The following is a 26,615-nucleotide window of genomic DNA, read 5'->3' as shown; positions in this document are numbered from 1 at the left end:
TGTATAATATAAGATTCTGTTGCATTTATCTCAATATCTCAAAAACAAATCACACTTTTCTAATATCCTTTTGGTCGATTCAATAATATAGGCTGCCAAGTAAGCTCTGCATTAAAGTATGTGCTATATAAATAAGTACAAATATTTCAATACAACCTGGATTTCAGATTTAGTATTAATATATGTGTATATATATTAGTGTATTAATATATTATATAATGAAATTATCTATATATATGCCATTTTATAACATAAATATGTATCTAAAATCTTTGAGTTATATAATGCACGCTTATCTGAGAAGATTAGATTAAAAAAGGCCGTAAGTTTCGGATGAAGTAGCTTGAAATATTACATATTTTCTTTATGAAAATACATTTACAAGTGAGAAAAATGGAAGCATAAAGTTTGTATTATATAATTTTTATAGTGTTACCATGATTAGGACTTTGTATTGTTATTTTCTGTAGTATTTATTGGTCCTTCATTTATTAGCTTTTGTATTAAATTCTCTATCATCTCATTGTTGACTAAGCCGATAAATTTGTCTACGACTAAGCCATTTGAGATTGCTATTACCGCAGGTACAGCTTTCACTTCAAAAACATGCACCAATTCAGGATTCTCTTCTACGTCGATTATGGCCAAATCTAACTTGTCCATAGGTTCTATAAGCTCTATCAACTTGGGTGTTAGTATTTTACATGGATCACACCAATCTGCGTGAAAATTGACTATAACTGGCACTGTACCATTCATCACCTTATTTACAAACTCGTTGTTATTGCTTATCTCGTAATGCTTATTATTTTGGCGAAACAATGAAATACGTCTCACCACAGACACCATGCAATTTCTTATATTGCACAACATCGTTTTTCTTTTTTTTTAAACACGTTACTTGTATAAATAAAAGATTAATAGCTATTTAAACAGGTAAACATTACATTTAAGTCTTGCACAAATTGAAAATCACCATATTTGTCAGCAAGCAAGAATATCTATAAAAAAAAATTTGTTATTAATTATATATATATATATTTATATATTATATATATATATATATATATATTTTAGTGTTTATACAGATAAATTAATTTTTTTATCACCATGTATAATCATAAATTTTAATTCTATTATAGTAATAACATGTTTTATTAATTATTATTAATTTAATACATTATTAATTTAAAACATACCAAGGAGGAAACGCCTAAAAAACCCAGTTGGAAATCCTAACTGGTCTAACAGTCTCCACCAATCCAAATTTAATATATCCGATGAGGGAAATTGCGGATGAGATAAGTAATAAAATCAGAAGTGTTATACGCCAAATGAAGAGTCGATCATACACCTACAAAACAAAGATTATTTAATCTTGTGTCTCGTGATTTATTTAATTATATAATCCTCTCACAATATAAATGAACACGTTCAATGTTGTATTATTTTTACATATCTGTATATATGTACATCTTATCTGTAAACATGTATAATTATCTTCTAATCTAGAATATATCGATTCTTTCAATAATGCAACAGTGAAAGTGATCCAAGAGCTCTTGCAATTTTTTTTATCACAAAATATCACCAATTAATTTAATTTTGATACTCTCTCTTTCTTTCTTCTTCGCACTTTGATATATCAAAGACGTAGGTTAGAGCTTTCTTGGAGCACTGATGTCATCCATCCACGCATTAGGATTTTTAAACACACACAATCGATATTGTATAAATACATTTCCGCGATTATACCTTGCTCTCCGTGGGAGCGGGCTTCTCTGACGCGCGCGGCACGTTAATCAAAATAATAGTAAACGCGCTCACGAGCAGTATAGCGATCACGCCGACCTTCTTCTCAACGCGCAACGATATCACGAATATCAACGCGGCCAGCACCCACAGACTGAGGATGATGAATAATCCCACGCCGATGCCGAGTATCAAGGTGGTCATATCCTTCGACGGGGGAAAATAATACGACGGGGAACTGTCAGAAGAAGGAGACGCGGACTTGACAGATAGCGCGCGTCTCTCATATCGATCACCTCTATTCTAAGAATCTCTATTTTAAATCCTCTCCTTTATTTCAAGTTGGCTGTTTTTCCCCCTAAATTGATTGATTCTCCTCTCACCCCTCGGCCCGCTCATGGGCCATTCTTTTTTCTCTTGTTCTTCTCGTATACAAAAACAATAATACCGATTGTAGAGCTATCTTTTTTCAACATATAGTTAAACTGAGGAATTTTGCCGCTAATGTAATACCTGCGGTGAAGAGCTAAAAAGTTGTCGAAATCTTTTATTGATAATTATCACTTTTCAATATGGATGTGACATATGATCCTATTGGATTCAACAAACAAACCGAGACATTATTATACGGCGTAGGAGGGAAAAACTTGATAAAGGAATTCAAAAAAAGAAATATATCGACTGATGCCTTGCATAAATTAACCAAGGAGGATTTCATACAACTTGGTAATACATTTACTTCAATATATTAATATATTATATATGTGTTTTATATTGTGCACATTGTATTTATAGGAATTTGAATTCTTGTCATTAACACGCACTATATATGATAAAAACCTAGAAGAAAGAATGTGAAGTTAATATTTACATATAAAATTTAACATGCTACATAGATAATTATTGTCTTACTGTATAATTTTCATACAATTTTATATATTTTTTAAATTAGATATTGAATTATTATTTCCTTTGATATAAGCAATTAAAATTTTAAAAACGATATATAAAGATTTCTAAATTATTATTATTATTACTAATAATAATTTATTTTTTTAGGTGCTGATGAGCATCTCGCAGAAAACATGTTCCATTCTCTATGTATTTCGAAGGAAAAAATCCCAAGTATGAAGTTAAAGCCTCATCAAAGGTATTAAATCATTATTGAAACTCATCTATTAATAATATTAAATGTAGTATCAAATCTAAACTCTAAGATTCTTTAACAGGATGTTTAATAAAATAGAAATATTGAATATGGGAAAGAAACAGTTTGATACAATGCAAGCTTTTATAACACACTGCAGAGTTAAGTTAAAAAAACAAAGAATTCATTCTTTTATTGAACCTGATGCAGCTTTAAGCGCTTCTAAAGTTTTAATCCTTGCTGCTGATTCTATTCTTAAGGAAGTTAACGAGACTGAATTAAAATTGAAAGAATTGGAAGCTGTGATAATTACGGTATATATATATTCTAGTATCTCTACAGTATTTGTATGTATATGTTAAATTAATGTGACATTAACTAAATATTTTATAATAATTTAAAGGAATTTGAACATGTAACTATATTTAATTTAATTTTTTACAGCCTAAAAGTAGCAGAAAATATTCTTATGTATCATATTGCATTTCAATCGGTGGATTATGCTTCACATCGTATATATTATTCAAGATTTTGGAGAGAAAAGGATTTGATAAGATACTAAAATATTACTAATATATATAATTATGCTGTTGTATAGATTATATGTTGCTATTTTTTGAGATACCTTTTTGGAAATATATAACATAAATATTTTTGATGACAAGCTTTAAATTAATATATTATTAGAGCAAAATAATTTGATTTAACATCATTCAATGATATATCCAAATTTCTCAAAAAGTTCAATAATATTCAAAGAAGATGTGTTTTAAAATTGAGACTGAGATAATTAAACAGAATAACACATTTTCTATCTTCGAAATTAACTTTAATTAATTTATTGTCCTGCATTATTGGTCTGCTTTTCTTTAGAATGTATAAATTCAATTAAGAGGGCTGCAAAGCCAAATAATGTGTATACACAGTACAGTGGGCGAAATTAAATAAAGAAATAAAGAAACGAAGGATATAAGAATTTTGTTTAAAATTTATTATATAAATTATATATATATTTTTTCAAATTATATTTCACATTGCAAATATATCTTTATAAATTCTAGATTCGTGGCACATTTTAATCACACACAAGCCATATATTTGCTTTTCTCTTATCAATATTATATTTATAGAGAGAATCACAATTACGATAAGAAAAATCGCAAGGTGCCCATAAGGTGAATCTCGAGACTTTCATGGAATTTAGAGATAATACGACATATTCACCCGCGCCTCTCTACTCTCTAGCGTTCGTCTCATACGTATACATATATATATATATATATATATATATATATATATATATATATATATATATATACACATACACATGCACCCCCCGGTCGCCGCCGAGGCGATTGCGCATGCGCGCTCGACCGCTGCGTTAGCTTTGAAATCTCCGCTTCAGTCGTGCTAAGATGGACGGCGGAGCGTACGGCGGTGGAAAGGCCGGGGCCCCTTTCGATCCGATCGCGTTCGTTCAGAGGCCGCAGGTCATTCTGAGAGCGGTATGCCTGGTAAGTCGCCTCGACAACGAGACCCATCGCCGAGCGTGATCGCGACGACGACCGCGATACCGAGGGAGCTGGATACTCCGACGCGGATGGTCATTGATTTTAAAAGAGAGTCCTCGGTCCTCCTTCCCCTCCCTCCCCCTCCCCCACCCGCAACCGCGATGGGGTTCTATTGATTTTTCGCGAATTCCAGCGATACGTACCCCGTATGTCATGGGTCTCTATGGCGTTCGAGCTTTAAATGATATCATTATCCAGTCGATTTGACGAATCGAATTTTTCGCGCGTCTCTTCGTCCCGCTGACCGGATTATCCTTGATGAGATGAGATGCACGAGTCGCTCCCTCCGTTCTGTTCTCTTGTCAGCATTATATTTGTTAATCCTCCTCGATCATGTCTTTCCTTCTTTCTCTGCTTCTCAATGAACATATTTATTTCGCTAATATTATAACCTCGATAGAGGAATTGTAATTAAATATGCAAGGAATCTAAAAAGACAGAGTTTGGTATATAAAATGCACCAAGCCTGCTACATATAATATTTCAAGAATTATAAAAAAGTTTAAAAAAAAAATGAGTCCTCTAAACTATATGGATATTTATATCTTTTGAATACATCTTTATGGCTTATAGACATTTTGATCGAAATGCAGATACATATATATATATATATGTGTGTGTGTGTGTGTGTGTGTGTGTATTTAATATTTGCTTTTTTCTTATGTTGCTAGTTCAATTTGCACTATTATTTGTCCACCCATTTATGTTCTTAATTTGCATACAAATAGCTTATAAATATATTATATGTCACAGTGTATTCTTGCATCTTTCCACTTGGATTATTCTATATATATTTTTATTATACTTTCAGCTTTTTGCAATAATTGTTTTTGGATGTATAAGCAGCAAGGGCTATCTTCCAGACAAAGATGGCAAGGAAGTTTGTCTTTACAATAACGATAATAACGCATGCAATTATGGGATTGGTATTGGAGTACTGGCATTTTTGGCCAGTATCGGATTCCTTGTGGGTGAATACCTGTTTGAACAAATGTCATCTGTCAAAACTAGGAAACATTTTGTCCTTATAGATTTGGGGTAAGCTATGAGCATTTTTACAACCTGAATGTTATAGAATTATTATAATTGTGTATTATACAAAAGATTATAGCAAAAGTGCCTTTTCTCCCTTAAAATATGAATTAATATAATTTTTTGTATTAATATTATTAATATTGTCCATATAGTTTTTCGGGCTTCTGGTCTTTCCTGTACTTCGTGGGATTCTGTTACTTGACAAATGCGTGGAATAAATCTGAGAGACCACCGGATGGATATGGTGTGAATAATTTACAAGCAGCTATCGCATTCTCATTTTTCTCCATCTTCACTTGGGTATGTTTACTTGACAAATATGGGACAATATTTTTTATTAAATTATAAATATATATATTTATAGATATAATATAGATTATAACTATAATAAATAATAATATATATAATGTAGATATTATATATTATATTATAATCTATAATATGTAGATTTATCTCATATATGCAATAATCAAACTTTTATAAATGTGTCTCAGAATTGTATTTACAACTTATTATTATTACAGGCTGCTTCTGCTTGGTTCGCGTTTCAAAGATTTAAACAAGGCACTGATGCAGCATTCGCTCCGAGTTACGAAGCAGATCCTGTTGGTGGTACAGGATATACAAGTTATCCCGACGCTACTGATACTGCTTATCAAGAACCCCCGTTCGGTCAACAACAACAGCGGGGTATGGGTGACTTTCAAGCCCCTGCTTATTAAAAGTCATCCATAGTCAATACCAAAATGTATTTCCATTGGATGCACAGCGAGCTACTTACGAAAGAAGACAATTTAGGATAATTTTTCAGAACAAGATATATTGTTTCCATCACCTATTTTGCTTAAAGGTAACTTGCAATCTTATAACGCACAAAATCATCTTTCCATTTTTTTTTTCCATTTTTTGTACATATAATTTTTTTGTTTATTATTACATTAATACTAATCAAGAAATATAAAAGATACGTTCTATATAAATATATTTCTGATTCCGGTGAATAATGTTAAGGTATGTAAGATATAATCTTTATTCAAGATTAAATATTGTTTAATCTATACAATTTTATTTCTTTTAATATAGCTGTCATGGTATAATGTAATATTAAAGTGTATCTTTTACAGACTAAAGAAGAACTTCATTCGCTGATAGGTCGCTGGGCAGCGCGTTGGTCATAGAGTAAGTTTTCATGGCAAAGATGTAGAAGGAAGTTATTTGTTAAACTGTGCTTCTTATTGTTGATCACTTGTAAGTTACACTTATATCCATATGCCCAATGTCACAAAAAGCGTTAGGCGTGTTTGAGATACGTCATATACGCTTAAACATACATTATAATGGTGGCCGCTCTCTCTCTCTGACCATCTTATGGAAGTAAATATGATATCTTATAATGAATAACTATAGCAACTCCATAATAAGTAAGAACTAGTATGTGCACAGGCTATGTATATTTTAACGTTGTAACGTGTTCATAGTAAACGCGACTTAAATGTAACAGTAATACAATTTATTGCATTATTATGCAATTAGTAATAAACGAGATACGTGAAATTTAGGATTGAAATCAATAAGTCAACACATATGTTTTATATTAGTGAGACAATACCTAAGTTACTTAAGTTGTTTACTCATATCAGTTGTGTGAACATAATGAAATATTCCTTATATAATAGTATTAGTAAATGTATTTGCACTAAAATGATGAAATAGCAAACAAAAGTTTCTATTAACATATGAGCAAATTATATATATAATATGCATAAATTATCTGCCATTTTGATTATTGCTACATATTAGATTTTTCTTATATTTGTGAATTTCTTGTTGCAAGATTTTTGCCCATTAAATGCTTTAATATATATCAACAATTCATTAACATAAAAAGAAAGAAAACTATACATTTTTTAATAATCAAACATGTCCCAAAGAAAATCGCGAGTTCTTATATTTAATAATTCTTTATTCTAATAAATATTTATTTGATATACAATCTCAGGAATATAATTAATCAGATTTATTTATATATAATTATTTATATATGCTGTATTTCTTCATTACTTATATATGCTGTATTTATGCAAGGTGAATGCAAAGTAAATATTTAAAATCTTATTTATATATATTTATATATTATTGAAAACATTTATTTAAATTAATAATCATGAGAATGTGTGAATCAACACTCAAAATATATTATAATGATTTTGTCAGTTTGTCATGTTCATAATTTTGACAGATGTGTCATATGAAATAATGGAATTAAACACAATTAAGAATTTCTTCAGTTGGCTATAGGAAATAATTTTTTGTTTGAAGCAATAAAAATATTATATATACATATATTTACGATATAATTTTATATCTACAAAATCAAACATGTATTATATTTGCATAAATATTTTTTTGGTGTATACTATCAGGCAAATATAAATATTATTAGAAATTTATCCAGTAATTTAGTAGCTTAATAATTAATTCGAGAGAATTATACATTTTCTAGGTATATGACATTTGAATTGTACAACTTCTTTAGTGTTCATTCATTTTTAAAGACCATCATCATTTTTATGGATATTTGAATATGTAATTTATCTTCAATATTTTGATATATCTGATTTGCATAATTCTCTTGAAGAAAATATATGATAAGGTATTCTTATATGCATAATTTGAAAAGCATAGTTTATGTAAAATATTATGTGAAGTGCAATAATAATTATATTATATGTATTCCTGATAGTTCCAAAGATATTCCTTTTTGGGTATGCAGGATTAATTATAATAAAGGAAAATATTTTTTCGAGATTTAATTGTATTATTCTCTGTATTTTATTTCCTTAATAATTTATTTATCTACCTGCATATTCAAAGGGTTGGATTTTTAGATGTTTACTCTTCAAAATTGATCTCTTACTCTTTCGAGATCTTAACCCTTCCAAAATAATATTACTGATAATATTGACTAGCAGATGGTGTGATGATGCACAGATCATGCACTCGTGAGTCTTCACCAAGAAGGGTTAAGACAATAAATGCAACCTAAATCTTTTAAATCTCTACCATATGATAGAAAAAATAATAATGCTATCACACTTTTAAAATCACCGTGAAATCAGAAAGACCAGAACAGAGAATGTAACGCTATCAAAAAAATGTCTATTGCAAACGTGTAAAGGAATAAAAACTGTATCAAGATCGTGAGTATCGATAACTAAATAGCTGTTGTGTTATTGTACTCTTATACATATATATCATTGCATTTGATGCAGTAGCAACGTGTATGCGTCTGTAAAGATCTGAGTGTTAGAGATGATCTAAAATGTAATTTAAAAGATAGCCAAAATACATATAAGTGATTATTTTTATGCAAGTCAAAATGATTGTATATAACAGCATTATCGCAAAGTGATAAATTATGTTTATCTTATGTGATCCTGCCGTGACTGCGGATTTTATTGAGTATTCTAGATTATTTGTTTCCAATGCAAACGTGTTATAATTTCCTTTTTTTACTTGTTTCACATATCACACATTTTTTACATTATCTATATATAATCCCTTGCAAAGATACACGTTTTAAATTTCACAAAATATGCTGACAGTAAGTTATAAGAAAGACTTTTTAAAAACGCATAAAAAAAGGCATATATTTATTTCATATATGCGGTCGCTTTTTCTAACAATAATGTGGTTTTTTTCCAATATACAAAATATGTAGTAATATTAATCTACATAATGTTTACAGTATTTTACATTTATTATACATAACGATTTATTGTACGAATCTATATATACACAAAATCTGTCGTATCGTTTAAATTAAAAATGTTTTATAACTGTTTTATAATTTTTGTTTTATATCTATTACACCTGCTATAATTGTATAGCACATCTTGTAAAATTTATATATTCGTGAAAAAAATGCAAGATTTTACTCCCTAATAAATTTTTGCGTGCCTAATATAAATTTATTTAAGTATATAAATTTTTTTTAAGCTTTTCAGAAATATATTTAGATAGCAATAAGTGCCAATGGAATTAAGTTTTTACTTCATGTAGTGATAGTCTTTAATTTCATTTAACATCTTATACAGATATTTAATCTATTTTATTTAATTTTTACAAAAAAAAGTCTTGTGTTCAAAAACATTTATTTTTTTTTATAAAATATTTTTAAGCAGTAAAAAAATTATACATTTCAAATCTATTTAAAGATTAATTTGCAGTAACAAATTAATCTGTGTGTTTCTATTTGTATAAACGACAACAGTATTCTTTTAGTGCAGATACACATAAAACTCAATATTTGAAAAACGTATTTCATGTTTTTTTGTGATGTTTTTGACGTTTTATTTTTTCTTCTTCTAATTCACTGAGTATACTTGGTATATGTTCTAGAAGATGTTCACTAGTGAGCTTAAAGTCCTCGTCAATCCAAATTTGTTTCAATTTTTTTAAAACTAGGCCGATTATCTTTGGATTCGACACATGTTCCTTCATCATATTGCCGTTGATGGGAAATTTCGGAATTTTCCATTGTTCGACTTCATCCAGAAGTTCCATGGCGCCACGATATCTCAATACCTCCTTCACGTATTCTCGATAGATTTCATATCTGCCTGTTGACTGAATAAGGATCAGTTGCTGATAAGGTTTTAATGGTTTTTCACATGGTATGTACTCTCTATGTTGCATCAGAAAAAATGCTAAATCTCTGTCGGAATTTGACAGTTTCAATCTATTATGTACCGTCATTACTTCATCTTCGTTCCTTAGCATCGACACGATCAAGGATATGGGTTTCAAAGTTACATTATTGGACAAGGCGCGTTGATAAACAATTCGAAAATTTTCTACGACAGGTTCCTCAGGTAAACCGATATGTTTACTGGCGCCGCATTCGAGTAGTTTCAGAGTCAACTCTAAGGCAAAATTGCCCATCAGAATTTTATTCCACTCACTCCAGATTCTTTCACCAGATATTTGTGACAGACCGTCGATATTTTCTTTCAATGCCTTTATCGTAGCCTCATCATGTTTATCAGGACTGTCCATTATTCTTCCATAGAAACGGAAGTACCTAGTATAATCAAATAATGCATAAATTTAATATAATAAGTTTCAAATATTTAATAAGCAACTTAGATTAATATTTAATATTTAATACAAGATACATATATTATATTATAATATTACATAATCATAAAAATGATTTGATATGTATATTATGTATTGATGTATGCATTTATAGCATACCTGAGGATTCGAAGATAATCTTCACGTATCCTGGTATCAGCGTCGCCTACGAAAACCACTCGTTTTCTTTGCAGATCATCGTAACCATAAAAGTAATCATACAATGTACCATCGAGATCGAGAAACATGGAATTAATAGTCAGATCTCGTCTATTCGCGTCCAGTTTCCAATCTTTTGTAAATTCTACCTGCGCGTGCCGTCCATTAGTCAGGACGTCGATTCGCAAAGTAGTAATTTCGAAGTTCTCCTTGTCGTTTATTCTCGCTGTTATCGTCCCATGCTTCTCCCCTTTCTCATTTATCATTCTGATCTCCTCCTTCGTGAACATCTCTTTCATCTGCTGCGGTGTAGCATCGGTTGCGAAATCAAGATCTTTGGGCTGTTTACTCATGAGAATATCGCGAACGGCACCGCCGGCGATTCGTAATTCGTAATTATACTTCTTGAATAAATTCGCAAGGGTCTGCAATTCCGGTGTGAAAACCGAATGAAATTCCGGGCAATCCAGCTTCATGATGACGGGATCGGTTCTCGACAGCACATCGAAGTTTTTAACTTCCATCCAAGTCCTTTTCGTCCTTAAGTTTCTCCTTGCAAATTTATATCTCTCTGTCTAAAACAATAATGAAAATAATAATCATTTTATCTGTCACATTTTTTGCATCTTGTCTCTGTAGAATTATTCGAACAAACCTGCCAGCATTGAAATCAGCTGGGTATTTGACATAACCCAACTTTGACGGTTTTTAATTTTTTATCTATGCTGTAACAGAACGATTATTTTACTTACGATTTTGCGATAAAGGAGTCCGCTGAGCCGATTCGTTACTCGCCCAGCTAGTACACTTAACATAATGTGTACGCGTATATTAATTTTATTATTCTTATACGTAAATCGCACGTGTTGTCATCACTCATCTCGTGTCATCTGGCATCTCTACGAATTCAAATAGCTTTTCTTTCACGAACAGAATATAGTACATGCGTAGAAAATTTGCTATAATTTATTAAATCCCTTGTATACTAGACATATATATTTTATGTCATTAAATATAAGAAAAAAATAAAATTAATAAGAAATAAAAAATACAACGAACATGTATCTATGTAAACTCAAATTCTTTCAATTTCAAATTGTCGAGCGCAAACTATATTAAACTATATTTCCTACAATATTTTTTTATTCACGTTGCGGGAGACAGTGAAGGAGAAAAAAAAATTTAGAAAATTTTTCAATTGTTTGAGAACACATAATTTAATTCAGAAATATTTGACCGCAGCAATACATGGTGTAAAATCGATGCATTTTAATCTCACACGATCTCTGATCATTTATTCCGTAATGTTAATTAAATAAAAGCAAATTTGATAATATTAAACTCTTTATTCTCCTTTCATTTATGTACATTACCATTTAGTACAAAAGAGAGTTCATACACACAAGAATTAACGAGCTTTTCTCGAACGTTTCTCGAAGGACATGGATTTAACATCATTTTACTATATATATTCTATATGATAAAGATCGTGTCACATATTTCGCTCAAATTCACCAACCAGTGTCATATAAACATATATATATTCATATATGTGTTCCAAAGAGGATGCAATTTCCGCAATTACGCATAAAAAGTATAAAACTTATCCACATAGTGTTTTGTACGACATGAGCATACAATTTGGTTGTAAAATGTACAACAGAATTTTACATATTGTAGCTGTAGCATTAAATGTATGTGTGTGTATATTTATAATAACACAATAACATTTCCCAATATTAAAATTTCCACAGAGAATGCCTGTTTTCATTATTAATGCACATAATCATTTCTTTAAAATCATTGAAGAACAAATGTAAATGATGATGATGATATGATCAGATTTTTTTTCTTCTTTTTTTATATTGTGTTCTAGAATTAATTTTATATTTTCATCAATTAAAAAAGCCACTATGTATTAATCTTCAAAACGGACATCCACTGTATTTTGTCAAAATTTTTTATATGCACAAAAGTTGTAACTATATGGTATGCTATTTATATTTACCGATGTAAAAACTCATGATTGATGATTATATCTCTATTTCAACGCATTATACATTTTAAAACATCAAGTGCCTTTCAAAAAAATGAAGATTTTAAATATGTATAGTATATGTGATCGCATCCCCTTCTCAGAAATAACATGACAGATTCACACATGCTTCTTTTAATACAGGTTTGTATTTCATTAGTATCATTACATGTATATGTGTGTGTATAATGCAATAATATATAATTAATCATTATACATGAACTGTGAATTAACCAACCGTATTTGACGCTAAACACGAGATGTAAATATGGTTTACAATATTCACGAGACAGTGCACACATTTTTTTTCCCGAAATATACAAATAAAATGAATTATAGAGAGGGATTTCGATGTTCTACAATTCTCTCGTATCATTGAAACGTAATATAAAAATAACCCTTTAGAATAGTAGACACATGAGTGAAAGGCAACACAAGCTTAAATCAGATTCACATACAAAGATGACGCGCTCTTGGGGCAATTTTATATGATTTATATTTACATTAATTTGCTGATCAATGAAAACATGTGCATCATGTGTATATTTGTATATGTGTGTGTGAAATCATTCGTTTATAGAGTATAAATAGTAACCAAGTTACCGCATATCTTGCTTATCGAAATGAACTCGTATGAAAAAGATTTCCACAGGCCATTTTACTTATCTATAATAGTAAGTTTAAGAATCTATTAATTTTACAAGTTCAAGTGTTGCTGGGAAAATACACAATTGGCGATCCACTTTCTCTTTCATGTATAGCGATTCGAATTGCTCTTGAGCATTCTTCTGTTCTTCTCTGGATTACAATGTCACACTCTCTAAATATGACCTTATCATACACTAATTATATTTCCTAGTTTAAGGATCGTTGATCGAGATCTCCGAATCCGAATTGGGGAGGCACCGCAATAATGTACGGCCATACATTCTCTGATAAAGATCGTACATCGTCGAGCGCCTTCGCATATAACGCACAAAGATCGTGTCTAAACGTTAATATTTGTGGATATCAATAATATCGAGTCATTCAATTTTTTACTTATTCGATACTTCATTCATTCGTTCTTTCTCTCTCTCTCTCTCATTCATATGTAAACAGATAAATAAAAATATTACGCTTATACAATAATGAATTATGTATGTACACACAATACATGTTGCGCTCGTCAATATATATTTATATGTATATACGTTGTTTATTCACTTACCACTCAGAAGATAGAATGTGTTTTAAGATTTAAGAAGAGGCGCCTAACGATGAAGAAATTTCTAATACGCTAGGATTGCCAATACGTGATCAACTCCATAAAGTCTTCCTGCAAATTTCACTAAGTTCAGTTGTAAGGAAACAAAGATGAAATGTTGATTTCATTGACAAAATCGAATGAATGCACATTAATATAGTGATATTTAAACACGAGATTATTTTCAAGTTATTATTATAAAAAAATCACACATGCATATCATTGTGCTTTCGTACTTTACTTACGTAGGTTTTGTTATCTTGGCAGAAGAAGTTTTCTTCTTGTTATTTCGACATTTTCTTACATATGCTTCTATTAGATGCGCTATCTTTTTAGGATTGATTTCGCCTGTTTTATTATGGCATATCTGTAACATAATTAAGATCTCTCTTGTCATCTGTATTGTATGATTGGATTTATACATATTTAATTCTGCAATATTGTCTTTAATTGTCATAAATTACAATGAATTTAATGTGTTCGCACCTTAGGTACAGCTTTGCGCATGATATCTTTGTATTCTTCTTTTGTCACATGTTTTTTGGTGTAATGGGGTTTGAGAACTAATTTCACTTCCTCCACTACTCTCTCTTGCCGGTTTAGTTTCTTAAGAAACTGTAATGATAAAAGCATAGGTTTCTATACTTTCGCACATTTAACAATTTACACATGATATTTATGTAAAATTATACATTAATATCATTGACATACCTTGTCCTTGACTTGCATTTCTACAGCAGAACTAGGAAGATCGTCCAAGATTTGGAGCTGATTTTCGTCCATTCGTACGCCAACTTTGGGATTAGTTGCTATAAATATGTAATTTGCATTGATGAAAACTTGTAAAGAGAATCAAAACTTTGAACACCTAACACATTTGTTATATAAATAATGGTATATATTATATTATTCATATATAATAATTATTAATGAATTTGATATATCATTTGGATAAAAATACATACACTTTTTCGTCTTTTCCTTAGCGACTTTTTTGCTTCTATTCTTGGTTGTAGTTTTGACGGGAGGCAATATTCCACTAAACAGTGCATCGAAGGCGTCCTTCTTCTCCGCGCTTTTGTTAACCTTCGGCGCGGTAGCTTTAGCAGCTGCTGGTGGTGGTGCGTTTGCAACGGGTGAGTTGTTGAAGTTGGCGGGACTAGGCGGATCGAAGAGACCGTCGCTCAAAGTCGATCCCGGTGAATACGGCGATGACATATCGACGACGTTATCGTTCGTCATATCTATAGGGGCATCACTTCCGTTCTGACCTATCGTCGAACTGTTTTTGTTCTGAGTAGATTTGGAAGATCGCGCCATGGTGGATGATTTTGCAGAATTTGCGAATACATTAGGGAGTTGCGGCCTGTCGTTTGTACGTTGTTTCATCTGATTACTCGGCGAGATGCGATTAGACTGCAATGGAAAAATCAGGTAAAAAGATCATAAACATAATCCGATAGTACATTTTATTTAATTTATTTCACTGAATTAACTTTAAATAATCTTAGTTTCTGTACCTGTAACAATGTTCGCTGTGTGGTATTGGTTGTGCTAGTGTTGAAGCTCCTCTGCACCGCGGCTGCCACCGTTGCTAGCACAGGATTAATGGTAGCGAACGGATTGGCAGTTGATTGCACATTCGATTGCGGATTCTGCTGAGTCTTGGGAGGAGGACTGTTGCACGATTGAGCTATGTCAGTTTGGTTCTCCGGCACAGGAGAAGCCGCGGAGACGTCCCTCTGCGGCGATGGTCTCTTGATAGTCACCATTGATATTATTTTTGGTTTCTCCATCGGTTTCTCCTGACTAGGCTGATCCTGCTGCTGGTTCGGTTCATCCAACGGCAACGGAGCGTCCACTGTTCCATCATGCTTCCTCGGCGAATTGCGCTGTGCTCGATCGCGATCATCATTCGGCGTAGCTTCTTGACTCGCATCAGGCGTCGGAGATCGAGATTTGGTCGGGTCGAAAGGATCATACGCGTCTGGTGAAGTCGGCGGAGACGTGGGTGGTTCAGGAGGTGTGTTGGGTCCAATCTTTAGACGTAGTTCCAGCTCCTCTTGTGCTCGCATCTCCAGCTCTTCTTCAACCCGCTCATCTATCATCTCTTCTTCCTCTTCCTCCTCCTCCTCTTCTTCTTCCTCCTCTTCCTCTTCCAACAGCGGATTTATTAAGGACGGTCTGAGATTGCTAGGTTGCTTGTTTATGGAGAACTTAATCTGAGGCTCTGGTGGCGTCTTTGGACCCTGCGAGACAAACTGTTCGCGCGGCGGTGATGCCTGTGACGGCGGGCATTGCTCTGGCGATGCAGCGAGCGCCTCCTGCGCTTGTTTATCATCGTCGTCGCTCAGCACGATAACATCGCGCGGAGATGGCGTTTGCTCACGGAACGGCGATTGATCCAGATCGATGACAGCCACGGGCTTCTTCGTTGCCGCGATTTCCGCCGCTTTGGATTTCTTTTTCTTGTCCTTCTTCACCTTAGGCGACTTGGATCGTTTGTCCTTCGTTTTTTCCTTCTTTGATCGCTTCGCGGAAGGTACAGAGGATTCCGTCTGAACTGATTCTCTTCTTCGGCGTTTTATTGGTGGCACCAAAGGAATAGTCTGAGGCAGTTCCGGCGTAGTCACCGGATTCGTTTCATTGTCCTTGTTAAAGCACACACTTACTAGTATGTTATCACCGCTGGCGAATACTTCCTTAGATGGTGGTGGGGTTCTGTTTCGCTTGCTCTTCCGTCGTTTTTCCATCTCCTTAGACTTTCTGCTCTCTTTCCGGCGCTCTTTCTTCTTCTTCTTTATCGCTTCTTTGTTTGTCAATATGACAGTCAAGTTCTTCGGCGATACGCTATTTAGCACGGGCGGTGGCGACCAGTTACGCGATCCAATTGGCTCTTGCTGAATGTGCGGTGGCGTCTTGGATCTCGATCGTGACCAAGACGGTGTCCATTGTGCGCTCCATGAACGTTCGTGCTCTTCTCGCTCTCGAGGAAACTGTTGCTCGTGGTCGACGCTCTTCTCATTCAACTGATCCCAATTCCTATTCCGATCTCGATCTCGCGAAATCGATCTACCCTTCGATCGGGATCGACTATGCATTTTTCTTTTGCTGTGCTTTTTCTCACGTGACTTGGATGACATTCTCTTCGGTGATTTGCTACGCGATCTCTTGCGATTTCTCGAACGACTGCGTGACTTGTATTTCTTTGTCTTATCCTTCCGTTTGTCGCGAGATCTCGACAATGATCGCCTGGATCGTCGCCTGGGTGACAGCGATCGTTGTCGTTTACGCGATAGTGATCGCGATCGTCTTCGAGAAACCGAGTGTCGTCTTGATAGAGATCGTCTACGCGAAATGGATCGTCTTCGCGAAGTCTTGCGTTTGGTACGAGATGATGACCTCTTGCGTGAGATTGAACGACACGATCGGGAATACGATCGACCGCGATCTCTCGACCAAGACAATCGAAGACGAGATCTGCTCCTGGACCGTCCCTTCGAGTATGATCGACTCCGTCGATCCCTCGAGCCCGATCGAATCTTGTCCGATGAGCGACTTCTTGATCTGCTTCGCGACTTCTCCCTGATATCTCTACCGTACTCATCCTTTCTTGGCCGAGACGGTTTCTCAGCTACGATCTTTCTCACGTCGTACCGCGGAAGTTCCTTCCTCTTCTCCTTCTTCTTACCTACCTCCTTCGTTTTTTTCTTGGAAGACTTATCCTTATCTTTGTCCTTCTCTTTCTCCTTTGATTTGGATCGTTTATCCTTATCGCGATACGGTCTTTCTTTCGTGCTCTTCGAAAGTTTTTTCCACGCAACCAGATTATCTGATGAAATGTTTTCCTTGTTTTTCTCCGTACTTTCTTTGTTCTTCTCCTTCTTGTCTTTCTTCTTTTTCCTTTTGTTGTCCTCTTCTTCTTTTTCCTCCTTGGATTTTTCACGTTCCTTCGCGTTTAGTTTGCTCTCGTCCAGTATTTCACCGTCTTCCATTTCTTTCTCCTTGCGTAACGCCAAGGCGTTTAATTCTTCCTCGAAATTTATCGCCTCATCGGTCTCGGAAATAGCTTCGGTACCTAATTCGGCGTAACCGGCTGGTGGTGTCCTACAATCGTCGAGATCATCATTCGTCTTATCTTTTGTCGGGGTGATTGGTTCTAAACCGACCTCGAACGATGCCGCGCGTCGTTCCGATACTTGCGCACTCTCGTCTCTCACAGGTAACTCGTCTTTGCAAGGAGTGTAAGCGCCATCCGAGTCCCAGTTGTTATCGATTGGTGCAGACGGCTCATCCTCCAACTTCTCCTTTTCTATCGGGAATTGCTCGATCTCGTCGTCTATAACCGTTTCCATCGAGAAGCTCGCTTTCTCCTGCCGTTGATCCGACGAATTCGGATCCTCATTAGGATCACTCGATGTTTTGTCGTCATTGTCGTTATCGTCGTTATCGTCGTGATTCACTTTGGCGGGTTTGTCACTGCTCGGCGAACGATCATAGTCTTCGCTGCTCGATTCCCGCTCCTGCAAGTCATCATCACATGCGCTCGCTTCCTCTTGTAATACATCGTTCGAATGGCTCGATACAGCTTTGCTCGTTGTTGCATCGCTGCCTTCCAAATCCTGCGAATTGCACTCTATATTCAGTTCACCGTCATCCAACTTTTTTGGAGATAGCCGAAAAGCGGACGATATCGTACTCTCTTCAACTGTAATGTTTTCATCTGCCGTTGCTGCTGGTCGCGGTGACGTTTCCTGTTCGCAATCTTCTACTTCTTTCCTACTGGGTGACGCGACGTTAACACGTCTGGATTTCATCTCGTCCATCTTTGCAACCTCCTCGTCCGAACTCTCCGAATCGATCTCTTCGCTCTCGCGTCGATTAAATCGGAGTGGCTTCTTCTTCTTGAACGAGCTTGGCGTAGCGATTTCTGTCGACGGACTCTTATCGTCTTCTTCGGCAAGTTGCGGTCCTATCAATTGATTTAATGCTATCGACGACCTTATTGCTGTAGATTCCATTGTTGACTTGGATGAACTGATAGTCTTATCGCTGTCCGGATCTCGTTCTTGCTGTTGCTGCTCCTCGATTAGCGGTGCCATCAATACTTTTTTTTGTTGAAAACTTGGGTTCTGCGAATTTATGCTATGATCGTCGGAGTGTAGTCCGCTCAGACGGTTGTTTAGTTTCAGTTTATTTCCAATCTTGAAAGTGATTTTACCGCGATGCAGGTCGTGCGAGATCTTTTTCGGTGGTATCTTGCTCAGAGTTTGTCGCTCTTTCTGCAATGCCTCGACGTAAGGATCGGCAGGTTCAGGAGGCACGTCCGGTAAATCGCACGCTTGGACATCCCCCACGATGATATCATCATCATCGGGGATATTAGGAGGTAACGGCGGCGGTTGAAGCGGTCCGAGCTGTTGCGATAGTTCCTGTTCCGTGTGCCTGGCTACATCCATAGTCTGCGACGAGTAGATGGAGAAATTCGGACAGTCTGACTGGGAGTCATTGTCGTCATCATCATCATATGCGGTCAGCCGGATGGGTTCCTGTGGCCGTTCTCTGCTTTCAGCTGTTGTCGCGGCAACTGTTGGCATCGGAGGATAACTCGTGGCAGAAATCAACAATGGTGGCATCGGTATGTTACGACTATCCAGACTATTTCGCGATGCTTGTACTTTCTCAAGCACCACCTTTTCATCTAGAGAAGCAGCAACATCATCGTTGCTATCACTATCGGCGGCAAATGGATCGTACTTGTCACCGCTCGTCGGCACGTCTTTCGGCGTATCCTCTTTATGACTATCATCGATCACCAACTCCTGCTCGCTATCGTTATCCTTGTCGCTTCTGGAATTCTCTTCAAAATCTAACAAGCCGGACGGCGGTTCCGGTGGCGGCAACAGAATCATCGAACCATTACTATGAAGTTCCTCTTGTACATCACTATCAGGCTTGGACGGCGGCTCGATATCGCAATAAATGTCACAGTCGTCGTTGTCCTGGCGCGTAGTAGCTGGCGCGGCTACAGGCTCCGGCACTACGATGCGATCATTCTGCTCGGGAGACGACGATCGATAATTTCGTATCGTGTCCTCGGGTAGATTGACTGAAGATAAACTATTGTGTAGGCGCACCGGCGGCTGCACGTTCAAGTGATCTGGTGCAACAGGTAAAGCACTGGCAGGCGGTATGTTCAACGGAGGAGGCCTGGGCCGGGGAAATCGATCCGTCGCGTGCGGAAACGGCGGTCTTGGCTCGAAACCGCCACTACCGCCATCCGTATAATTAAACGGTCGCTCGATGGGCGGCGGTGGCGGCGGTGGGAAACGCAATCGCTCATTTCGAAAATGCTGCGGATTACGGCTGCGGAACGGCGGCGGCGGCGCGTGGGCGCCGAACATGGGAGGTCCGCCGCAGTGCTCGAAATTAGGATTGTAGAACGGCGGCGGACCAAAGTCGCGGTTCCCGAAGTTGTCCCGCGGACCACCACTGCCGGTTCCGCTGCTGTAACTGTGTCTACCACCGCCCGGCGGTAACGAATCGCGACCGCCGTAGCTCTGCCCCCCATGGCTACCGTGTCGGCTATTGTCGCGACCGTAGCCACCTCGGAAGTTGCCTCGATTACCGCCACCACCACTGCCACCGCCGCAGGGATTGTTGTACATTGGTGCCTGCGTGATATCATTAGGATTGACATTAGACAGATCCAGTGGTGTGTCTACCACCTTCAAATGATTCGGCTCTTTACGCTGCGAAATCTCCTTTTCATTTTGCTTCTCCTTCTTTGGACTCTCATTGTTATTAATGCTGTGTTTATTCTCCTTATCAGGATTGTTTACTATTAATGTACCATCGGCCTTTAGTATTACGTCGTCCTTCTTCTTGGTCGAATGCCACAGCTCCTGATTGTTCATTATACTACTTAGCAGATCCATCGCGTTTGCACTTGCCACTTCATCGATTGGATTAGCGATAGATTTTAGAATGGCGCGACGTCTGATCGACGGTACTGCCGACCGTCGTTGCCGTATATTTATCAGTGGACCGTTTCCAATGGAATATTCATTATCGTCTTCATCCGATCTAATTAAACAGAAATTGAAATTCATTGAGATATTTAACTGAAACATTACTTATTTTTATGTATATAATATTTTTTTCCGAAAGATAATTTATGAATAGAAGGAATTAAATGTTACGTAGCATACTTTCATATAAATATATTCTGCATAAAATTGAAAAATAACTTGCACGATGCAAAATAAAGTATTATTAAAATCAAATGTAAAAAAAGTTGTTGCAATATTTTTTTATTTGTGCATGATGATACAAAAGTTGCAAAATATATCTTAGGAAATATTTACAGAATATTAATATAAGTAAATAGGTAGAATCGATCACTTACCCAGGTGGACTATAATTTATTCCTAGATTATTCCCAAAGAGACTGACTTGGGGTATACCGGCGCTGTATCTGGCGTTGATGAGAGCGCTTTTTTCAGGAATAGGAGTATTACTTTTCATGGTAGGTACGAGCAGCGGCACTTTTGGTTTTTTCATGCCAAGTGTAGAGGCCAATCTTCTTTTTACTGTATGTTTCTTATTCAGCACAGATGCTACAGTACGCACTCGTCGTTTGTGTTTTCTCCTCTGGTGAAATAGTATAGTAATCTTACATGTTTTTTTTATAAAGATTATGAAGATGAAATATATGACAAGTAACATATATATTTCTATTTAATATAAAATTAATATTTAATATAAAAAGCACCAAGCAATAAGAAAAAAGATAAGAAGCATTTTCTTCAACAATTTTTTATTTAATGAGAAGTTATGGGATAAAAAAATAAATTAATAAGTTAGTAAAAAAAAGTAAGCAATAGATTTTATTATACTATACCATACTAGTTTTATATTATAATTGTTAGAGAGGAAATATAAACTTCTATTATTATTCTGTAAGTTATTTTAAAAGCAAGAAAATGAAAAGTTCTATAGTTTTTTTTACTGAAATAGATATATCGAATAAGTTTGTAAATTCATTGTTCTTCAAAATTTTTTATTTACATTACCCTCGACATAAATAATTGTATTTTTTCTTCAAGATAGTACTTATTGTACATGATACAATTAGTTAATGTGTAAATATATATTCAAAACTTTATAAAAAATACTCTTTTATTTAATATATTTATATTTTATTTATGAGATTATAGTATATTAAAATATATCATACAAATAAAAAACTGATATTGAAATGAGAAATTAATAATACACATTATTTCTCTCAATTTTAATTATATAATTAACAAACTGAAATTTTTAAAAATTTTGGCATCAATATAATAAAGTTATTCAAGCAAAATTAAGAAAAAAAACCAAGTGCATCTAGTGGGAAAATCGTTTTATTTATATAAATTAAGAACAATGAGTTACAATCGAAAAATCTAATTCAATTGAATGTTACGAAGGTGGCATAAAGTATAGTCAGGAAATACAGTAATAATTGGGTAGTGTGGATCGGAAGTCCATGAACATTTAATAATGAGATATGGTGGCGTTGCCAGATGACATATTCCAATCTGAAGAAAAATCTATACATATTATAACAGAAAGATATAAGTTGCATAAAGATGTATTTATTAATTGTTATAGTTGAAATATTATAATAAAAAACCTCATGTATTTCATTACAAAACAAAATGATAGCTTTAGGTATAGCTTATCAAAATTTATAATTGTATATGTATCTGGCAATCTCCACAAGCTTAAATGTTATGTGTTAAGCTATAATTCTACATTTGAGGAGAAATTAGCGATGTACCTTGCGCGTTTTCTTTGTTCTTTTCTTACACTTCCTCCTCGATGTAGATGATGCGACTTTGACAAATGTCACTATCTCCTCCTCTTCGCCATCATCGTTCAATTCTGTGATTCGTACCTCTCGAAGTAAACTACTGCTGCTTCTCTCGGAATTTTTCACGAGCTTCTTCTTTTTTCTTTTCGTTGTTTTAGTCTTGCATTTTTTGTTCGAGCGCGTAGACGAAGAAGCATTACCTTCTAAACTAGTATTCGGAGAACGACTTCGACTATTGTCACCAATCGAATCAAGGCCGGACGAAGTAGATGGCAAATTCGGATCGATAAATTGCTCGGGAATGTCTGCTGGAGCGTCATCGCGCACTTCACGAGTTTGCACGCTTCTGCGATTGCGAAGGCTAGCAGGTACGTACGTACGATCATCATCAACATTGCGAATATGAGGAAATATTCTACGAAATATGCCTAAACCATGTTCACTGTCGAATTGAAGGATACGTTGACTGGGACGTCGTGAGCTTATCATAATACTTGGCAAAAAGTTCGTTACAAACTGCAAATATAAATAAAAGAAGGGATTAATATACTTTTGACTGCATACACTTAATTTTTTAAATAAATTCTTTTATATATCATTGGGGCATTTACATTGCAATCTAGGAATTATCTTTGCTTTGTAGAATGTATAATTTATAAAATATAGTTAATATTTTAAATTGTGATAATAGTTAGATTCGTCGAGTATGAGAGAATAGAAAGGTTCTCTCTTACCATTCTATTATTTGTGTGAATTGTACAATCTGGGCAAAACCATTCCTCTATGGGAACTGCAGTCATTGGAGGTGTTAAACATTCCAAATGGTAGCCACGATCACAATTATCGCAAAGTAACATGCGATCTTCTCTGTCACTTTGATGACATATTTCACAAAATGTTGGATCATCTTGTGCTTGATTTTCAATGCGTGGCACAATTTCTACTGGTACATGTTTTATGATCTAGAATAAATAAAGATAGAAGTGCATATTACAATTGCAATACATAAATTTGTAACTTATTAATTTCCTTTTTATATTATATAAAATACTTCTGTAAAGTTCTCTATATTATTCACTAATATTTTTTAATTTTTTACAACTGAATATATATATATATATATATATATATATATATATATATATATATATACAGTTGTGAACAGTACATTTACATATAAGTAGAAAGCGAAGAGAATTACCTCGCCTCTGAGATTGTCTCTAACATGGATGACAGTGAAAGATTGACGATCAACAGGGCAAGTGTTGATGTTTTTACTCCATTCCACTAAACAATCTAAACAAAAGCAGTGGTCACAAGCAGATGGTGTACCAACTTGCTGTTTTCTAAATGGCAGTAGGCATATAGGACATTTTTCCGATTGTTCATCACTACTATCACTGGAGTGGACATCGGCATTGGATGATGAGGAAGGACCGGGATTACCGACTTCCTCTCTTTTTTTAGATAAAACTTTACACTTAGCATTGTATTTCTTGCAGTCTTCGTTTAATTCATCAGAACTAGACCAATCACTTTGCCATTCAGTTGTGGTACTACTATCTGTAACATACATGGCATTGGATATCTGATAGATAGGGATATAAACTTAATGCATATTTTAGAACATCATACTAACCACTTTGAGTGGATTTGCTTGCCTCTGATGCGTTACTATCATAATTAGATTCATCCTCACTAATAACTCTCTGCAATAGAATAATTTTGATAAACATACATGATTATTATAATAAATTTAATTAAATATTTATATAAATGTAATAGAATTATAATACTCACATGGTTTTGTCTTCTAATCACAGGTTTAGGTACATCACTATCGTCACTGCTATTTTCTCCTTCGCTAACAACTCTCTGAAATAATGATAAAAATCATTTATTTAGAAAATGATATTTAAATCATTGTTTTATACATAAAATTATATGTTAATATATCTGATCTAAATTATCATAATTTTTCATTATATTTGTTTAATATTTACATAAAGCGAAAAAAGATTAGATAAATAAAAATTTAATTTTAGAAAGAATTTCAAGGTATAATGACTTTAATGTATCAACAATTAAGACTTTCATACGTACATATATCTTTTTTTTCCTCCGTGTTTGTACAATAAAAGAGTCATCGCTGCTATCACTGTCGCTGATGACAATTTTCTTGCGTTTATGAGTATGACGACGTACCATACAAGTATAATCACTGTCACTTGACATCTTAACTTTTCCTAAAATTCATATCCACTGCATTTCCCCTAAGAATCTGTAAACAGAAAATTTCATAATATAAATATCATCCATCGAATCTCAATTTACCTTCCTATTACTTTTCTTAATTCGTACAAAAATATTCTACAGCCACAAATTACGCTACTTATCAGGTTGGGATTACGAGTATTTATTTATCAATTATTGTGATAAAAGTTATCCAGGCAAGATAGAAGAATCTACACGAAGATTATCCTTTAGACCTTCAGAGTTATTTGGCTCGAATCCCTAATCTCCGGGAAATAATCGAATGATGAATTACTTGCTACTGCGCGGTGAGGCCCGCTCGTCACTCAAGTCGTCCCTCGCGGCGACAGACTCGACATCGAGAGCGTCTCGTCCGGACGCGGATTCTGACCCCGTCTTCGAGATGCAGGTGAACGGCGGACAGGAAACGTGCGCACAGGAAAAGTCGCCCCGCGGTTCGTTTTCGCGCCGAACACGACGATCGTCGACGCCGATAATCCGCACGATTTCGCGAGATTATTCGGCTAATTCGAGGGGATCGTTTTACGTAGTTGCTTGTATTCCACGCGTAAGTTAGCAAACGACACGGTAGAGTCTTGACGCTCGATTCCCGTCTCGTTCTGCCTTTCTCACCTTACACTCTCTCTCTCTCTCTTTCTCTCTCCCTCTCCCTCTCTTTCCCTTTTTCACGGTATCGCTCCCGAGGAAAGTCGCACTCGTGGACCGACACCCCGGTGAATCGCGAACGCGCGAACGTCAATCCCTCGATCTCGTCGAGCGAGCGAGACGGCTCGAGCCGTTCACGTTTAGGAAGCTGCCCCGCGACGTCTCCCTTGACAGCACCCCCGAAAAGGTACGCGTTCTATCGCGAGACTGCGGACATCTTGGATCGCGGACGCCGTGCTGTGTGTGATGTGTATGTATAGGCGATTCGTTGCGTCACTTCCTGTCTCGCGATGTTCGAGACGCGAAATTGGCCGCTCGCGTTGGCGGAATCCCGATTTCGCGATTGATTTACGTCGACGTGATCGAATGACCGGCGACAGCCGATGATCGGACGTGGCGAGAGGACGACGATTCGGTAAATGTCGCACGTAGTATCGACCGGAAGCGAGCGGGCCGTTGATTTGAGGAGGCGCAATTTCGATCGCGAAGTTTTGACAGATCCGTGCGAGACTCGTGTCACTCACGCGCGAATTCCTTCCCTTACGATTTTATGTGTGTTCCAGATGTATCAAGATCCTGAAGACACGAAGGACGAGAAGAAAGACTGTACTTGGTCCTCCAATTTTCCCGCGCGAATGTTCTATCATCTTCGTGGACGAGAGAGATGTTCAAGTAAATTTTTTTCTCCTAAAATATAAAAATTAATACCAATATAAAAATTAATGACCGGTATTCATAGTCCAATCTTATAT

At 35.5% G+C, this 26,615-nt stretch overlaps 5 protein-coding genes across 7 annotated transcripts; 2 read left to right on the top strand and 3 right to left on the bottom strand.

The window, feature by feature from the left end:
* Positions 1-226: 226 nt before the first annotated feature.
* LOC105257961 (thioredoxin, mitochondrial) lies at positions 227-1,600 on the bottom strand. 2 transcript variants are annotated; one of them, XM_011268930.3, is made up of 3 exons: positions 1,474-1,600; positions 1,200-1,354; positions 227-1,001 (listed from the first exon to the last, which is right to left on the bottom strand). In XM_011268930.3, exon 3 carries the CDS (start codon positions 871-873, stop codon positions 442-444), a length of 432 nt encoding a protein of 143 aa, XP_011267232.1. In that variant the 5' UTR covers positions 874-1,001; positions 1,200-1,354; positions 1,474-1,600; the 3' UTR covers positions 227-441. The 2 variants fall into 2 exon arrangements, with proteins under 2 accessions (XP_011267232.1, XP_025265719.1); XM_025409934.1 differs by lacking the exon at positions 1,474-1,600 and adding an exon at positions 1,418-1,471.
* Positions 1,594-3,861, top strand: LOC109610477. The gene is made up of 4 exons (XM_020029588.2): positions 1,594-2,478; positions 2,812-2,902; positions 2,982-3,213; positions 3,344-3,861. The coding sequence occupies exons 1-4, from the start codon at positions 2,325-2,327 to the stop codon at positions 3,470-3,472; spliced, it is 606 nt and encodes a 201-aa protein (XP_019885147.1). The 5' UTR covers positions 1,594-2,324; the 3' UTR covers positions 3,473-3,861.
* Positions 3,862-4,268: 407 nt separating this feature from the next.
* LOC105257959 (synaptogyrin) lies at positions 4,269-7,240 on the top strand. The gene is made up of 5 exons (XM_020029579.2): positions 4,269-4,413; positions 5,282-5,508; positions 5,658-5,805; positions 6,030-6,355; positions 6,630-7,240. Exons 1-4 carry the CDS (start codon positions 4,315-4,317, stop codon positions 6,225-6,227), a joined length of 672 nt encoding a protein of 223 aa, XP_019885138.2. The 5' UTR covers positions 4,269-4,314; the 3' UTR covers positions 6,228-6,355; positions 6,630-7,240.
* A 2,464-nt stretch (positions 7,241-9,704) lies between these two features.
* Positions 9,705-11,730, bottom strand: LOC105257962 (CCA tRNA nucleotidyltransferase 1, mitochondrial). Of its 2 annotated transcripts, none has more exons than XM_011268931.3 (3): positions 11,556-11,730; positions 10,765-11,378; positions 9,705-10,588 (listed from the first exon to the last, which is right to left on the bottom strand). In XM_011268931.3, the coding sequence occupies exons 1-3, from the start codon at positions 11,616-11,618 to the stop codon at positions 9,829-9,831; spliced, it is 1,437 nt and encodes a 478-aa protein (XP_011267233.1). In that variant the 5' UTR covers positions 11,619-11,730; the 3' UTR covers positions 9,705-9,828. The 2 variants fall into 2 exon arrangements, with proteins under 2 accessions (XP_011267233.1, XP_011267234.1); XM_011268932.3 differs by having other exon boundaries at positions 9,706-10,588; positions 11,459-11,650.
* A 924-nt stretch (positions 11,731-12,654) lies between these two features.
* Positions 12,655-26,279, bottom strand: LOC105257964 (serine/arginine repetitive matrix protein 2). The gene is made up of 14 exons (XM_025409788.1): positions 25,493-26,279; positions 25,048-25,225; positions 24,745-24,819; positions 24,584-24,653; positions 24,146-24,507; positions 23,679-23,906; positions 22,912-23,460; positions 21,493-21,737; positions 15,605-21,170; positions 15,050-15,500; positions 14,796-14,893; positions 14,571-14,699; positions 14,330-14,451; positions 12,655-14,156 (listed from the first exon to the last, which is right to left on the bottom strand). The coding sequence occupies exons 2-14, from the start codon at positions 25,177-25,179 to the stop codon at positions 14,138-14,140; spliced, it is 8,046 nt and encodes a 2,681-aa protein (XP_025265573.1). The 5' UTR covers positions 25,180-25,225; positions 25,493-26,279; the 3' UTR covers positions 12,655-14,137.
* Positions 26,280-26,615: the final 336 nt, after the last annotated feature.

The sequence above is a fragment of the Camponotus floridanus genome, unplaced genomic scaffold (genome assembly GCF_003227725.1).
Source record: "Camponotus floridanus strain SB8 unplaced genomic scaffold, Cflo_v7.5 scaffold100, whole genome shotgun sequence".
NCBI lineage: Eukaryota > Metazoa > Arthropoda > Insecta > Hymenoptera > Formicidae > Camponotus > Camponotus floridanus.
Note: the sequence above shows the minus strand (reverse complement) of the source record. Positions and strands in the feature narration are given on the sequence as shown.